Source organism: Porites lutea, chromosome 14 (assembly GCF_958299795.1).
Source record: "Porites lutea chromosome 14, jaPorLute2.1, whole genome shotgun sequence".
NCBI lineage: Eukaryota > Metazoa > Cnidaria > Anthozoa > Scleractinia > Poritidae > Porites > Porites lutea.
Genome location: NC_133214.1, coordinates 19,518,243 through 19,535,165, shown reverse-complemented (window position 1 = coordinate 19,535,165; position 16,923 = coordinate 19,518,243). Strand labels below are relative to the sequence as shown.

Here is a 16,923-nt window from a genome sequence, read left to right as displayed (position 1 = left end):
CAAACCCTCCCACACGGTTATAGTATTCCTAAAGCTTAATATATACTGAGCTTAGTCGAACAAGTATTAAGCTAAAGATAAGCACATTGCAAGAGAATGAATAAATGATCAACTAAACAAATTGATATTCCACGGTCGAAAAATGGGGGGGGGGGGGGGGGGGCGGGAGGGAGGAGGCGGAAAGGGGGTCAGGGTATTTGCAACATCCGGCAACTGGCTTGTTGAGTTATGCTGTGTTTTTATTTGCCTAACGTGATAAGCCCTACAAGATCTGTAACGGAAACAATTATGCTGTGTAGCCGGCCCTGTTAGGGACCTTTGACACCATCGTAATATGTTATAGAGCTCTATTAAATTTTGCCAAAATTTGTCTGCGGAACAACTAAGTTACTTAATTTAAAACTTGGTTTAAACCCCTGAGGGAAAGGATAAGAGATTGGTCTGTGGGTTAACTAACATGTCAGTATAATAGTTTCACAGACATTTGTTTAGACCGTGTCCCGGGGGGGAGGGTAGTCCATTATTTTACCCATAAAGGCATGTGCCGCTCCAAAGAGTATGGTGTTTGAGCCGTTTCGGTCTTAGAAACAAAATGGAGGAGAGAGACGGGAGCTTCAGTTTATCTACGCCGCACTCGTACTTGATTTAGCATTTTTCATATTTGTGTCTTTTACGCAGGATTGATTCACCAAGGAATTTTTTAAATCTTCGTCTTGTTGTGGACATTGGTACTTGTATTAATATAAATCTAGACCACCCCCCTAGGTAGCGAACATTAACTAGCCATCAGCAAAATACACTGAGGATGTAAAATTACCACGATATAGCTGATAGTCACAAGATTTTAAGCAACCAATCAGATAGTGATAGGTTTTGTAAATTTAGTTCTAATAGCATACTCCTCGGGTATAGACGCAGTTTATAGCATGAGCAAGCAGAGTTCAGAAGCGAGATTGTAAGCATACTGCAGATACAAATTTTCCCATCCCGCCACTCCCACGGACAGTCTTCTGGTCTTTCTGTTGTTTGTATTCCTTTTTAAGATTTGACTGTAGTTTTAAGTATTTGTTTTAATCAGTTATCTCGGGTGTATTTCCTTGCGTTTAAGTGTTCCCTGTTGTAATAAAGACTGTCAGATCCCAAAGCGTGCGTGCGTGGTGGTTTAGATTGATCATTTTACGCCTGGTTTATGTTTCAAAATAACTGATTTGCATTTTAAAATGGCAAACTAAAGCTGGCGCGACAAGGACTCTTACATTCGCGATCGTGATTGGCTCGTCGGCCTTTGTTATGTTTCCGAGAAAAGCTAAAGATAGAAAGTCATAAGATTTCATTTGTAGAGTGCATCGAAAGGTCACTTCGCCTTTGTTCCTAAAGACATCATGGATCTAACAACGCTATTTCACAATCTTCGCGAAGAAGTGTCTTGTTCGGTGTGCTCGGACTTATTTACGGATCCTAAACATCTCTCCTGTCTGCACAGTTTCTGCTTAAAGTGTCTGGATCGATGGTACGAAACGTGCGGCGGTGGACAGGCCATTAAATGTCCAAAGTGCCAAACCCTAAGCGGAGTACCTGCGAGCGGTGATCTGAAAGATCTTCCAACCAGCTTTTATTTGAACGGTTTAATCGATGTTCTTGCTATTAAAGAATGCAAGAAGACTCAAGTTACATGCGGAAACTGCGACAAGAAGTGCTCGGAAGCTTCGTATTGTTTCCAGTGTTGCATATTTTATTGCGAGCATTGCTTAATATGTCATAATACCATGCGGGACAAAAAGGAACACCGCGTATTGGCGTTAAAAGAATTCCAAAGCAAGGACTACGAGGACGTATTGAAGCGGCCAGTATTTTGTTCAAAACAAGGACACCAGAAAGAAGAGCTCAAATTCTACTGCAAAGAATGTGAAACAGTTCTTTGTCAAACTTGTTTCGCTTTGGATCACGGAGGTCATGTTTTGAAATTAATCGAGGAAGAAGCCGAAAGCCAAAAACTCGAAATGAATACTGTTCTTCAAACAAAAAGAGAAGGATTAAATGCAAACCTCAACCTACTTGCCCAACTAGACGAGGACCGCGCTAAAGTGATTCAACAAAGTGAAATCGCCAGGAGAGATGTCCAAAGGTTTGCTGATGGCTTGATCAAAACAATTCAAGCAAAAATGCAAAATATTATTACCACGTTGGAAAACCAAACGAAGAAGTCACTTGAAAGCTTAAAAGCAAAAAGAAGCGAGATTCAAAAACAGATAAATGTCACTGAATCATCACTGGAGGAATCTGATAAACTTTTAAAACGAAGTACCACCGCGGAAGTTGTTCAACTTAAAAAATCACTACAGACAATTTTTCATGGATTTAATCAAACCGACCCTCTTGTTTATGACCCCAGTAAACTGCAAACTTTAGTTTTCGTGGAAAATCAAAAGATGCTCGATGTCGTCAACGGCGAAGAACTTGGTTTCTTGGAAGAAGGTAATCGAACAAAACCAAGCGAATCTCTGGCTGAAGGTGAAGGAGTGAAAGAAGGAATTGTAGCGCGTAAAGCTCAATTTAATTTGATCACAAGAAACGCGGGAAGAAAACAGTGTTATAATGAGAGGGACCGTGTCACGATAGAGATCAAGGACGAACAAGGACAAGAATGCGTGACCCAAGTGAAAATAGATGATAACAAAAATGGAATCTACAAAATCACTTATTATCCCAGAGTTCATGGGACGTTCAAATTATTAGTTAAAGTAAACGATGAACATATTTCTTGTAGCCCTTTTACTGTGATTTTAAAACCATTTCAAGTCAAACCTGTTTTATCTTTTGGAAAGGAAGGCTCGGGTGAAGAAATGTTTAAGTTTCCTTTGGGGGTGGCAGTGGGTGATGTGGACGAAATAGTAGTAACTGACCAGTTAAACCATCGGGTTCAAGTGTTTGACAGTAATGGTACCTTTTTAAGATCCTTTGGTCACAGAGGTGAAAATGGTGGAGAGTTCAAATACCCTTTTGGAATAGTCATTAGTAAGGACAGGAATATTTTTGTAGCAGACAATAACAACCACAGAATACAGATTCTTAGTTGGGAGGGGAGGCACCTGGGTTCATTTGGTGGCAAAGGAAGCCTTGATAGTCAGCTGTCTGGTCCTCGGGGTTTATCCTTAGATAGTACTGGTAATGTTATTGTTGCTGATACAGGTAACAAACTGATTAAGATTTTTAGCCCGGATGGTAGGTTTGTAATGAAGATAGGTGGGCAGGGTTCTCTGAGTCACCCTACTCACTGTGTTCAGTGTGGTGATTATTTCATGGTGTCAGACTCAAATGAACACTGTATCACAGTATTTAACCGGGAGGGGCATTTTCAGTACAAGTTTGGTAAGCAGGGGAAGGAGGACGGGGAGTTTGATTTTCCACGTTTTTTGTCAGTGACTCAGTCAAAACACCTGTTTGTTTGTGATAGGGATAATCACAGAATACAAGTCTTTGAACTAGATGGGAAGTTTGTCGGAAAATTTGGAACAAATGGTAGCAAATTAGGAGAATTCAAGGAACCATTCTCAGTAGCTGTTCTAAGTAATGATCAAATTGTTGTGTGCGACAAAGCCAATCATCGAATTCAGATATTTCAATAAAAATTGTCCTTTTTTTCCTGCAGCTGAGAAAACTATATAATAAGCGAATCCCTCTTTGTTTTATAAATGTATATGTCAGCTGTACAGCGGTGCTATAAATTAAATGTTATTGTAGGCAAGTGAAGCCACATTTAGCCCGACGAAAAATCGTATGGTCTTGAATCAAGTTATGTACAAAACTTACTTGTTAAAGGAATGAGTTAACTTGCATATTCTTTTAATAAAGTTCTGTATTCGATAAACGATTTCTTCTTTAATTCTCACTAATATTCAGTCTCAACCGAGTTACAGAATGGTGGCAGTGATACAGCTTTTCACATCTATTTATGCTTGAAAAACGTATAAATATTCAATAGGCATATTCTCGTGGAAGGACATGAAAAAGTCATCTGACCGAAAATTCCTTGAGGCGAGATATTTAGCTATTGTAATAAGTCCTACAAGATTTGTACCTGAAACAATGATGCTGTATAGCCGGCCCTGATAGGGGCCTTTGACACTATCATAATATGTTACAGACTTGTATTAAATTTTGCCAAAATTAATTTGTCTGCGGAAAACATGAACTTACTTAATTTAAACCTGGTTTAAACCCTTCAGGGCAAGGGTAGGAGTTTGGCCCGTAAGTTAACTAACATGACAATATAATACTTTCAAAGACATTTGTTTAGACTGTGTCCCGGGGGGGGGGGGGGGGTACTTCATTAGTTACCCATATAGGTATGTGCCGCCCAAAAGTTTCGGTCTTAAAACGGGAATAGAACGAGTACAGTCACCCCTCCCCTCGAACAAAATAGAGGAGAGAGACGGGGGAAGGTACACAAGCTAACAGATGTTTCGCTTTTATATATTTACTCTGCACTCGTACTCGATTTCGTATCCTTCATAGTTAAGTGATGGCTTAAACGCATTCTTGCTTCACAAATGATTTAATCTTCATCTTGTTATTGATTTTACGTCTGGTTTAAGTTTCAAATAATTTGCATTTAAAATAACAAACTAAAGCTGGCGCGACAAGGACTCTTACAACATTGATCGTGATTGGCTCGTCGGCCTTTGTTTCGGAGAAAAGCTAAAGATAGAAAGTCACAAGACTTCATTGTTGGGTGTGGAGTGCATGGAAGGTCATTTTGCCTTTGTTCCTGAAGGTGTATAACCGGCCCTGTTAGGGACTTTTTACACCATCAGATTATATCAGATACTTGAATTCATGAAAGCGGAAAGAATGAAGAAAAAGAGGTTCCAGAAATTTAAGCCCGGATTAAACCCTTAAATGTAAGGATGAAAGACATGAAAGATTGGTCCGTAGTTCAACTGGCATAACAGTTGTTCAGCCTCTGTACAGTCACTCCCTCCCCTCAAACAAAATGGCGTAGAATGAGGGGATGGTCGTAAACAGGCTAACAGTTGTTCCTCTTTTACCTACGCCATTTACGACCATCCCTCATAACTGGGGTTTTCACGCATTCTTGCTTCACAAAGAATTTGATCTTTGTCTTGTTATTGATCTTCTTACGTCTGGTTAGCGCGACAAGGACTCTTCCAACAGCGATCTGTGATTGACTCGTCGTCCTTTGTTTCCGAGAAAAGCTAAAGATAGAATTTCACAAGACTTCATTGCTGGGTGTGGAGTGAATCGAAGGTCATTTTGCATCTGTTCCTGAAGCCATCATGGATCTTACAACGTTATTTTACAATCTTCGAGAAGAAGTGTCTTGTTCGGTGTGTTCGGACTTATTTACGGATCCCAAACATCTCTCTTGTCTGCACAGTTTCTGCTTAAAGTGTCTGAATCGATGGTACGAAACGTGCGGCGGCGGACAGGCCATTAAATGCCCGAAGTGCCATACCTTAAGCAGAGTACCTGCGAGCGGTGATCTGAAAGATCTTCCAACAAGCTTTTATTTGAACGGCTTAATCGATGTTCTTGCTATTAAAGAATGCAAAAAGACTCAAGTGACACGCGGAAATTGCGAGAAGAAGTGCTCGGAAGCTTCGTATTGTTTCCAGTGTTGCCTATTTTATTGCGAGCATTGCTTAATATGTCATAATACCATGCGGAACAAAAAAGATCACCGCGTATTGGCTTTAAAAGAATTCCAAAGCAAGGACTACGAGGATGTGTTGAAGCGACCGGTGTTTTGCTCAAAAGAAGGACACCAGAAAGAAGAACTCAAATACTACTGCAAAGAATGCGAAACAGTTCTTTGCCAGACTTGCGTCACTCTGGATCATGGAGGTCATGTTTTGAAATTAATCGACGTAGAAGCTAAAAACAAAGCACTCGAAATAAAATCCATCCTTCAAACGCAAAGAGAAGGATTAGATGCGAAACTGAACGTAATTGCTCAACTAGACGAGGACTGTGCTAAGCTGATTCAACAAAGTGAAATCGCCAGGAGAGATGTCCAAAGGTTTGCTGATGGCTTGATCAAAACAATTCAAGCAAAAATGAAAAATATTATTACCGCTGTGGAAAACCAAACGAAAAAGTCACTCGAAAGTTTAAAAGTAAAAAGAAGTGCGATTCAGCGACAGATAAATGCCACCGAATCATCATTGGAGGAAGCTGATAAACTTTTAAAACGAAGTAGCACCACGGAAGTTTTTCATCTTAAAAAATCATTACAGACAATCTTTCATGGATTTAATGAAACCGAGCCTATTGTTCATGACCCCAGTAGTCTAAAAAAATTTGGTTTCGTGAAAAATCAGAAGATGCTTGATGTCGTCAACGGCGAAGAACTTGGTTTCTTGGAAAAAGGTAATCGAACAAAACCAAGCGAATCTCTGGCTGAAGGTGAAGGACTGAAAGAAGGAATTGTAGCGCGTAAAGCTCAATTCAATTTGACCACAAGAAACGCGGAGAGAAAACAGTGTTATGATGAGAAGGACCGTGTCACTATAGAGATCAAGGACCAATAAGAACGAGAATGCGTAACGGAAGTGCAAATAAATAATAACGAAAACGGAATCTACAAAGTCACTTATTATCCTAGAGTTCACGGGACATTGAAATTATTAGTTAAGGTAAACGGGGAACATATTTCTTGTAGTCCTTTTACTGTGATTTTAAAACCATTTCAAGTCAAACCCGTTTTGTCTTTTGGAAAGAAAGGCTCGGCTGAGGGAACGTTTATGAATCCTCTGGGGGTGGCAGTGAGTGATGGGGACGAAATAGTAGTAGCTGATCAAGGCAACCATCGGGTTCAAGCGTTTGACAGTAATGGTACTTTCTTAAGATCCTTTGGTCAGTCAGGTAAGAATGCTGGAGAGTTCAGTTACCCGTATGGAACAGCCATTAATAAGGACAGGAATATTTTTGTAGCAGGCAGTAATAACCGCAGAATACAGATCTTTAGCTGGGAGGGGAGGCACCTGGGTTCATTTGGCGGCAGAGGAGGAAGCCTTGATAGTCAGCTCTTTGCTCCTGGGGGTTTATCCTTAGATAGTACTGGTAATGTTATTGTTGCTGATATAGTTGACAAACTGATTAAGATTTTTACCCCGGATGGTAGGTTTGTAATGAAGATAGGTGAGCAGGGTTCTTTTAGTTTTCCTGCTCACTCTGTTCAGTGTGGTGAATATTTCATAGTGTCAGACTCCTCTGAACACTGTATCAAAGTATTTAACAGGGAGGGGCATTTTCAGTACAAGTTTGGTAAGCAGGGGGAGAGGGACGGGGAGTTTAATAATCCACGGTTTCTGTCAGTGACTCAGTCAAATCATCTGTTGGTTTGTGATCAAGGTAATCGTAGAATACAAGTCTTTGAACTAGATGGGAAGTTTGTCGGAAAATTTGGAACAAATGGCAGCAAATTAGGAGAATTTAAGGAACCATTCTCAGTAGCTGTTCTAAGTAATGATCAAATTGTTGTGTGCGACAAAACTAATAATCGAATTCAAATATTTCAATAAAAATTGTCCTTTTTTCCCGGAGGAAAGGAATAAGCAAATCTCTCTTTGATTTATAAATGTATTTGTCAGCTTTACAGCAGTGCTATAATGTTATTGTAGGCAAGTGAAGCCACATTTAGTCCGAGGAAAAACCGTGTGGTCTTAAATCAAGTTATGTACATAACTTATTTGTTAAAGGAATGAGTTAACGTGAATATTCTTTTAATAAAGTTCTGTATTCGATAAACGATTTTTTCTTTAATTCTTACTAATATTCATTCTCAACCAAGTTACAGAAAGGTGGCAATAGCTTAGGCTTTTTTTTGAACAGAAATACGTTATTCCTAAATATCTATTTGTGCTTCAAAAACTTACAAATATTCAACAGGCATACTTTCGAGGAAGGACATGTAAAATTCATCTGACGACCGAAAAGTGTGGGGAGGGATTTGAATTCAGCTTTTGGGGAGTTGAATGACTGAAACAATGGAATATTAATTAAGATCGACAGGTCATCATTGCCATTTGCAAAATCAATTAGAAATTGAAAAAATCAACGAAAACCTTACAGATGCCAGAATAGATTCTCAGCCTATTGAAAAGGCCAAAAAACGAGTTAATTTAAAAGAAGTTACCCAAATACGGAAATTTTTTTACCAAGAAAACAGCGAAAACAATACATTTCGAAATATTAAGACTGCTTAACAAGTGAAGAATGAGTGATATAAACAGTTCTTACCAGTATGCAATTACGTAAAATTTCCAGTGCCCCTCATGTCGCTTTGGAACCACTCTCCCTTATTAACGTACCGTTATCAATTGTGGAAATGGGCGAGCTTAAACAACAACAACAACGGCGAGTGCAACGAGAAGGTTTTATTTAAAAAGCAAATCGCCACTTGTACATCTCCCATAATGCACCTTATTTGCCCCCCCCCCCCCCCTCTCCCCCCCAAATTTTGCATAACCTTTGATTTTCATTTCTCTTGGGTATCACAGCCGTCCCAATTCAAGCTGAGAGAACCCTTGGAACGAGGTTACAACGAGTTTCAGTCGAATGGTTCGACTGCAAAGTCTTGAACATTTTGTGGTCTATTATATGGTATAAACCAAAGAAAAGTGAGTCAGACCTGTATGGAATAATAACAATGTAATATTTCAAAGACCTCATAAAAAGTCCGGCGAAAACTCCCAGTAACTTCCTACATATCCCTCCCCCCATCTTTAGAAACGAAAAGGGAACTGGAGCCGAAATGAGCCCCGCAATCGTTTCTGGGATCGTTACTGATGACCTGCCGCTCAGCTATTGGCCAATTTTTTCCCCTTTCTCTCGTAAGTTATTTGGCGCGGTTTCCTCACTTCTAAAGCGGCAAATGACAGTTCAGATTTGGAATTTTGTAAGTTCTTTTATTATTCTCGCTTGCTTAAGAAAAGCGAGACTCTTAAAATGCGAACCTCTTTTTTTTTTTCGTCGGTGGGACCTAGTTTGTAGGCCCCGCGTTCCTAGCGAAGACCGTGGAAACTGGGGATAAGAATCGTGACGACTTTCATTGTATGGAAATGAGTCTCCTGATGAGAATGCGTTTTTTTTCGGCGATGACTGAAATGACGCATGTAAGTTTGGCAATGTCGTAATTTTCGTCGAATGGAGGCCCTTGCTTTTCGTGTAATTATGCACGACATGCAGGCACATCCCCAAGCAGGATGAGAAAATATTATAGCGGGGAAATCCTCAGGATTTTGTGGCTTTTTAAGGCGTTACGTTTCTCAGAATATTGTCGCAATTACAGGAAATGTACGCTTAAATAGGTTCGCTTTGTTTAATGTATTTAATTGATAGATTTTCGCAGTTGTTACGATGCGAAGTCGTGTTGCACTTCATAAATACTTGAGATATGAAGTATCCACTGTCACGTAATTTTTACGTGCGCACTTGCGTAAAATTTGCGTTCGCTAATAAAATAAAGGCAATGTATGAAAGGCTGCACGTACAATTATGTAAGCGTAAAAGTAGAAACTCGCTTAATTTGACGTTTAATCTCAAGACTTTATGTCTTACCTCTATTTGATTTACGTGATTAAAATTTACGTGCGGTAACGTGCGGAGCCAAAAATCCACCCTAACGTGTCACGGATGTGTTTATACGGGTAGCTTTGAACTTGACTAACCGCACACTCTACTTGCAGCACTTCATGTCCATAGTTAATAGAAATCCCATATCGAGCTTTTCCGGAACGGGTTGGTCCAAGAATTCTATAGCTTGAAAGCGTTGATTATTTTGGAACAACTGATCACTTCAGTGGTCGAAAAAAAAGAATAATCTTAATGAGCAAAACTTCAAGGTTTACTGGAAAATCAGGATCGAGGATCGAGGCCTGAGAAATCAGGGATCAAGGATCGGTTAAAAAGAACTTGAAAATAAAATAAATAAATAAATCGTGGATCAGTGATGATGTGGGCCGCAGACTGTAGATAAATTTCACAGAACATAACCCCGTTCGCTGTACTGAACGCTAAATTTAAGTAAACTAATCCGAGTCTGTCTGAGTCAGTGATTGTTTTGACGAGAAAGTGAAATTTTCCGGGAAAATGAAACGCTTTATCCTGGTGATACTGTAATACAAGAAAAAACTTTTAACAGTTTTTAATTTTTAAGTGTACATTTGCTTTCAGTACTCCCTATTTTTCTTGCAATTACTGGGCTGCCTGTGCGGCCCAGTAATAAATTCGGTTTTCGGTCGTCGGTGTCGAAAAACCGTCATCCGGGGGAGGGAGGACACGAGGGTCTGGTACCGAGAAACGATGTTCTCACAAATGGTTTCATAGGATTTTCTCTTGCACGAGCCCTTGCACGGATACTTTTTGTACCTTGTCTCCGCTCCCCCTGAAAAACCCACAAGGCGTTGCGAACCTGAAGCTATTTGCGTTGTTGGAAGCGATTCGATCATAGGAGTCACTCTATAATTTTTTTATTGTTCGAGTTTAAGTCAGTTAGATGATGTTGGTGCTGGGAAACTCAGAGAAATGCTCACGTTGCATACAAACCGACACGCCGTTGACTGTACGTTCACACTAAAAGATGACTGTGAGCGTCAGGTTTAGAACGCCTGGGCCGCTTCGTGAACTCAAAGAGAGAATTATCGATCGATGTATTGTAGCACATGAGCAATTAAGAAGGACAATTTATGAGCAAAGTATTTCACCAGTTGACGACACTATGGCTGAAGACTTGATTGTAAGCTGTCGTAGTCAGTGAAGCGAACAACTCAGTTGCCGATGAATGGCAGATGAATCCTGATGTTACGCACGTGACGTGACAACTTTGCCATGTTAGAACACTGGCTTTTCCTTTAATATTTCCTTCTATTTAATTTGGAGGTGTAAATTTCGGATACTGAGGATAAAGAAGACACGGACAAAAATAGGAACTCTGCGAATTTCGCACACAAGTTCAAGGCTTGACTTGAGGAAAACAGGAGCTATTACTGACAAGGTTTGGTGACTGAGTAGAGCATACAAGTATAGCCCACGTTGAAGTTTCAGGGGGTTTGCTTTTGTCTGTATGTCTGTATCTGTATTAATAAGCTTTTATCATTAAATTTGTACATGATCTTGTGATCACAATTCTGTGTTTTCGCCCGTTCAGCAAGCACGCTATATTGATGTCAGCATTAGCGAGTTCCAGAAACATGCCTTTGAAAATTTTCACCTCTCGTGATGTTTCTTGATATTTCTTCTACCATTTTATGGAGATGTAAACTGAAGTCACCGCAAAATGGAAACTTAAAAAAGCGTATAATCCATTTATCTCAAACCTTAATACACATGACTTATATGACCTTTATTTTCCTAAAGGTGTTTTGAATACGAACGAACACCGTCAATGTGAGGGGCAAAAACAGCATTAATATACTCAGTAAATGAACCATAGGGTTTAACTAATGTAGGGGTCAATTATTGTGCATTGAGATGAATTGCTCGAAAAGAGAGACTTCGCCTGAAGATGTGATCAAAAGTAAACAAAGTCACAATAGTGCGTCACGTTCAGTCTTTTTTATCTCCAAGGACTGTGAATAGTCCATATTGTTTAGCTGGCACAAAAACTTCGGAGGAGTTATAAAGCGACATAGTTATCGTCCATGAAGAAAAGTTAGTCATGGCTGAGACAAACAATGAACTCGAGCGAATTTTTAACTCATATCGGTATCAGGTAAAAAATATGTTGTCGATCGTTTCATCTATTTACATTGTTTGAAGTGCGTGCTGATGAAAGCAACATGCGAGCGAGCAATCTTTAAACTTTTTTTGGTCACAAAATGGAAAGGATTTTATTCCTTTAAGTTGGAGAAAAATTCCAAGAGGAAAATCTTAAAACTGAATATTTTTTATCTTGTAAAAAATAGTGCCGGTTTTTATGTAGACTTTAGACCGCCAATTAGGATTGTCTATTTACTGCACGTTTCAGAAACATCCGAATTCTAACTAAACTTTACTTCACGGGTTCAAAAGGTCATGGTTTGCGATTTGTGGATTTCGATCCGTTTTGTGTTTCTCTGTTTCGAGGTTCGTCGGAATTATGTGTATGGAGCCTCACTCACCCTAAACATCGGCATCCAGCAAGATTTTCCTTGCTTAGAGTTGTTTCTCGTGTCAACTATTCTTCAAGCTTAGACAAGAGAGCTTTATTCTCTCTTGGCTTAGAATATAGATTTTTACCCACAATAAGATTTAACATTACGGTCAATTACGTAGGTCAAGTACCAGCTCAAGAGGCTTCTAAATTACACGACCCTCAATATACGCGGGAAACACTTTTAGTGTCATTCACCCAACCTCTTACCGGCACGAGTATAATATTCCTAAAGCTTAATATACCGAGCTTAGCCAAAAAAGAATTACGCTTAAGATAAGCACATTGCAAGAGAAAAGTAGATGTCAACTAAACGAATTGATATCCCCACCGACAAAAATAAATGGGGCCTAAAGGGGGGTCAGGGTAGTTACAACATCCTGCTGCTGGCTTATGCTGTGTTGTTATCAGTGCCTAACGTGATAAGCCCCACAAGATTTGTAACAGAAACAATTATGCTGTATAGCCGACCCTGTTAGGGACCTTTAACACTATTATAATATATTATAAACTTGTATAAATTTGGCCAAAATTTTGTGGGAAAACGTGAACAACTTACTAATTTTAAACCTAGTTTACACCCTTAAGGGGAAGCGTCGGGGATTGGTCCATGGGTTAACTATATAACATGGCAATATTATTCTTTCACGGACATTTGTTTAGACTGTGTCAAGGGGGGTTACTCCATTATATTACCCACACAGGTATGTGCCGCCCTAAAGTGTTTGAGGCCGTTTCGGCCTTAAAAAGGGTATAGGACGGGTACAGTAACCCCCCCCCCCTCCCCTCCCCTAAAACAAAATAGAGGAGAGAGACGGAGCAACACTGACACAGGCTAACAGATGTTTCGGTTTTATCTACGCTGCTCACGCTCTTGATTTATATCCTTCATAGTCGTGGCTTTGACGCATTCTTGCTTCCGAAAGGATGTAATCTTCACCTTTTTATTGATTTTACGTCTGGTGTAAGTTTCAAAATAATTTGCATTTAAAATAACAAACTAAAGGTGGCGCGATAAGGACTCCTAGTTACAACAGCGATCGTGATTGGCTCGTCGTCTTTTGTTTCCGAGAAAAGCTAAAGATAGAAAGTCACAACATTTCATTGCTGGGTGTGGAGTGCATCGAAGGTCATTTTGCCTTTCTTGCTAAAGACATCATGGATCTTACAACGCTATTTTACAATCTTCGTGAAGAAGTGTCTTGCTCGGTGTGTTCGGACTTATTTACGGATCCTAAACATCTCTCCTGTCTGCACAGTTTCTGCTTGAAGTGTCTGAATCGATGGTACGAAACGTGCGGCGGCGGACAGGCCATTAAATGCCCGAAGTGCCAAACCCTAAGCAGAGTGCCTGCGAGCGGTGATCTAAAAGATCTTCCAACCAGTTTCTATTTGAACGGCTTGATCGATGTTCTTGCCATCAAAGAATGCAAAAATACTCAAGTGACATGCGGAAATTGCGAGAAGAAGTTCTCCGAAGCTTCGTATTGTTTCCAGTGTTGTATATTTTATTGCGAGCATTGCTTAATATGTCATAATAGCATACGGGACAAAAAAGATCACCGCGTATTGGCTTTAAAAGAATTCCAAAGCAAGGACTATGAGGATGTATTGAAGCGACCGGTGTTTTGCTCAAAAGAAGGACACCAGAAAGAAGAACTCAAATACTACTGCAAAGAATGCGAAACAGTTCTTTGCCAAACTTGCGTCACTCTGGATCATGGAGGTCATGTTTTGAAATTAATCGACGAAGAAGCTAAAAACAAAACACTCGAAATAAAATCCATCCTTCAAACGCAAAGAGAAGGATTAGATGCGAAACTGAACGTAATTGCTCAACTAGACGAGGACTGTGCTAAGCTGATTCAACAAAGTGAAATCGCCAGGAGAGATGTCCAAAGGTTTGCTGATGGCTTGATCAAAACAATTCAAGCAAAAATGAAAAATATTATTACCGCTGTGGAAAACCAAACGAAGAAGTCACTCGAAAGTTTAGTAGTAAAAAGAAGTGCGATTCAGCAACAGATAAATGCCACCGAATCATCACTGAAGGAAGCTAATAAACTTTTAAAACGAAGTACCACCACGGAAGTTTTTCATCTTAAAAAATCATTACAGGCAACCTTTCATGGATTTAATGAAACCGAGCCTATTGTTCATGACCCCAGTAGTCTAAAAGCGTTTGGTTTCGTGAAAAATCAGAAGATGCTTGATGTCGTCAACGGCGAAGAACTTGGTTTCTTGGAAAAAGGTAATCGAACAAAACCAAGCGAATCTCTGGCTGAAGGTGAAGGACTGAAAGAAGGAACTGTAACGCGTAAAGCTCAATTCAATTTGATCACAAGGAACGAGGAGAGAAAACAGTGTTATGATGAGAACGACCGTGTCACGATAGAGATGAAGGACGAACAAGAACGAGAATGCGTAACGGAAGTGCAAATAAATAATAACGAAAACGGAATCTACAAAGTCACTTATTATCCCAGAGTTCACGGGACATTGAAATTATTAGTTAAGGTAAACGGGGAACATATTTCTTGTAGTCCTTTTACTGTGATTTTAAAACCATTTCAAGTCAAACCTGTTTTATCTTTTGGAAAGAAAGGCTCAGGTGATGGAATGTTTATGAATCCTCTGGGGGTGGTAGTGAGTGATGGGGACGAAATAGTAGTAGCTGATCAAGGCAACCATCGGGTTCAAGCGTTTGACAGTAATGGTACTTTCTTAAGATCCTTTAGTCACTCAGGTAAGAATGCTGGAGAGTTCAGTTACCCGTATGGAATAGCCATTAATAAGGACAGGAATATTTTTGTAGCAGGCAGTAATAACCGCAGAATACAGATCTTTAGCTGGGAGGGGAGGCACCTGGGTTCATTTGGCGGCAGAGGAGGAAGCCTTGATAGTCAGCTCTTTGCCCCTGGGGGTTTATCCTTAGATAGTACTGGTAATGTTATTGTTGCTGATATAGTTGACAAACTGATTAAGATTTTTACCCCGGATGGTAGGTTTGTAATGAAGATAGGTGAGCAGGGTTCTTTTAGTTTTCCTGCTCACTCTGTTCAGTGTGGTGAATATTTCATAGTGTCAGACTCCTCTGAACACTGTATCAAAGTATTTAACAGGGAGGGGCATTTTCAGTACAAGTTTGGTAAGCAGGGGCAGGGGGAGGGGGAGTTTAATAATCCACGTTTTCTGTCAGTGACTCAGTCAAAGCACCTGTTGGTTTGTGATCAAGGAAATCGTAGAATACAAGTCTTTGAACTAGATGGGAAGTTTGTCGGAAAATTTGGAACAAATGGCAGCAAATTAGGACAATTCAAGGAACCATTCTCAGTAGCTGTTCTAAGTAATGATCAAATTGTTGTGTGCGACAAAACTAATAATCGAATTCAAATATTTCAATAAAAATTGTCCTTTCTTCCCGGAGGAAAGGAGTAAGCAAATCTCTCTTTGATTAATAAATAGATTTGTCAGCTTTACAGCAGTGCTATAATGTTATTGTAGGCAAGTGAAGCCACATTTAGTCCGAGGTAAAACCTTGTGGTCTTAAATAATTCAAGTTATGTACATAACTTATTTGTTAAAGGAATGAGTTAACTTGAATATTCTTTTAATAAAGTTCTGTATTCGATAAAAGATTTTTTCTTTAATTCGTACTAATATTCATTCTGAACCAAGTTACAGAAAGGTGGCAGTGGTGAGCTTTTTTAAAACAGAAATAAATTATTGCTAAATATCTATTTGTGCTTCAAAAACTTACATATATTGAATAGGCAAACTTTCGAGGAAGGACATGTAAAATTCATCTAACGACCGAAAAGTGAGGGGAGGGATTTGAATTCAGCTTTTGACGGGGAGTTGAATGACTGAAACAATGGAATATTAATTAAGATCGACAGGTCATCATTGCCATTTGCAAAATCAATTAGAAAGTGAAAAAATCAACGAAAACCTTACAGATGCCAGAACAGATTCTCAGCCTATTGAAAAGGCCAAAAAAGAGTTAATTTGATAGAAGTTACCCAAATACGGAGATTTTTTTACCAAGAAAATAGCGAAAACAATACATTTCGTAATAAAAAGACAGCTTAACAAGTGAAGAATGAGTGATATAAACAGTTCTTAACAGTATGCAATTACGTAAAATTTCCAGTGCAATTCATGTCGCTTTGGAATCACTCTTCTTTAGCAACGTACCGTTATCAACTGTGGAAATGGCCTAGCTTAAACAACAACAACAACGGCGAGGGCAACGAGAAGGTTTTTTAAAAAGCAAATCGCCACTTGTACATCTCCCATAATGCACCTTATTTGCCCCCCCCCCCCCCTCTCCCCCCCAAATTTTGCATAACCTTTGATTTTCATTTCTCCTGGGTATTACAGCCGTCCCAATTCAAGCTGAGAGAACCCTTGGAACGAGGTTACAACGAGTTTCAGTCGAATGGTTCGACTGCAAAGTCTTGAACATTTTGTGCTCAATCATATGGTAAAGACCATGGAAAAGTGAGTCAGACCTGTATGGAATAATAACAATGTAATATTTCAAAACCTCATAAAAAGTCCGGCAAAAACTCCCAGTAACTCCCTACATATCCCCCCCCGCCCCTCTTTAGAAACGAGAAGGGAACTGGAGCCGAAATGGGTCGCGCAATCGTTTCTGGGATCGTGACTGGTGACGTGCCGGTCAGCTATTGGCCAATTTTTTTCCCCTTCCCTCGTAAGTTACTCGGCCCGGTTTTCTCCCTTCTAAAGCAGCGAACGACAGTTCG

General features: G+C 39.7%; 3 protein-coding genes across 3 annotated transcripts; all 3 read left to right on the top strand.

Moving 5' to 3' along the window:
- The first annotated feature begins 1,356 nt into the window (after positions 1-1,356).
- On the top strand, positions 1,357-3,762 carry LOC140924769 (E3 ubiquitin-protein ligase TRIM45-like). The gene has a single exon (XM_073374768.1). The coding sequence runs from the start codon at positions 1,383-1,385 to the stop codon at positions 3,624-3,626; it is 2,244 nt and encodes a 747-aa protein (XP_073230869.1). The 5' UTR covers positions 1,357-1,382; the 3' UTR covers positions 3,627-3,762.
- A 1,498-nt stretch (positions 3,763-5,260) lies between these two features.
- On the top strand, positions 5,261-7,770 carry LOC140924880 (E3 ubiquitin-protein ligase TRIM33-like). Its single transcript, XM_073374871.1, has one exon. It carries the CDS (start codon positions 5,298-5,300, stop codon positions 6,549-6,551), a length of 1,254 nt encoding a protein of 417 aa, XP_073230972.1. The 5' UTR covers positions 5,261-5,297; the 3' UTR covers positions 6,552-7,770.
- Positions 7,771-13,283: 5,513 nt separating this feature from the next.
- On the top strand, positions 13,284-15,777 carry LOC140924730 (E3 ubiquitin-protein ligase TRIM45-like). The gene has a single exon (XM_073374739.1). It carries the CDS (start codon positions 13,313-13,315, stop codon positions 15,557-15,559), a length of 2,247 nt encoding a protein of 748 aa, XP_073230840.1. The 5' UTR covers positions 13,284-13,312; the 3' UTR covers positions 15,560-15,777.
- The last annotated feature ends 1,146 nt before the right edge of the window (positions 15,778-16,923 follow it).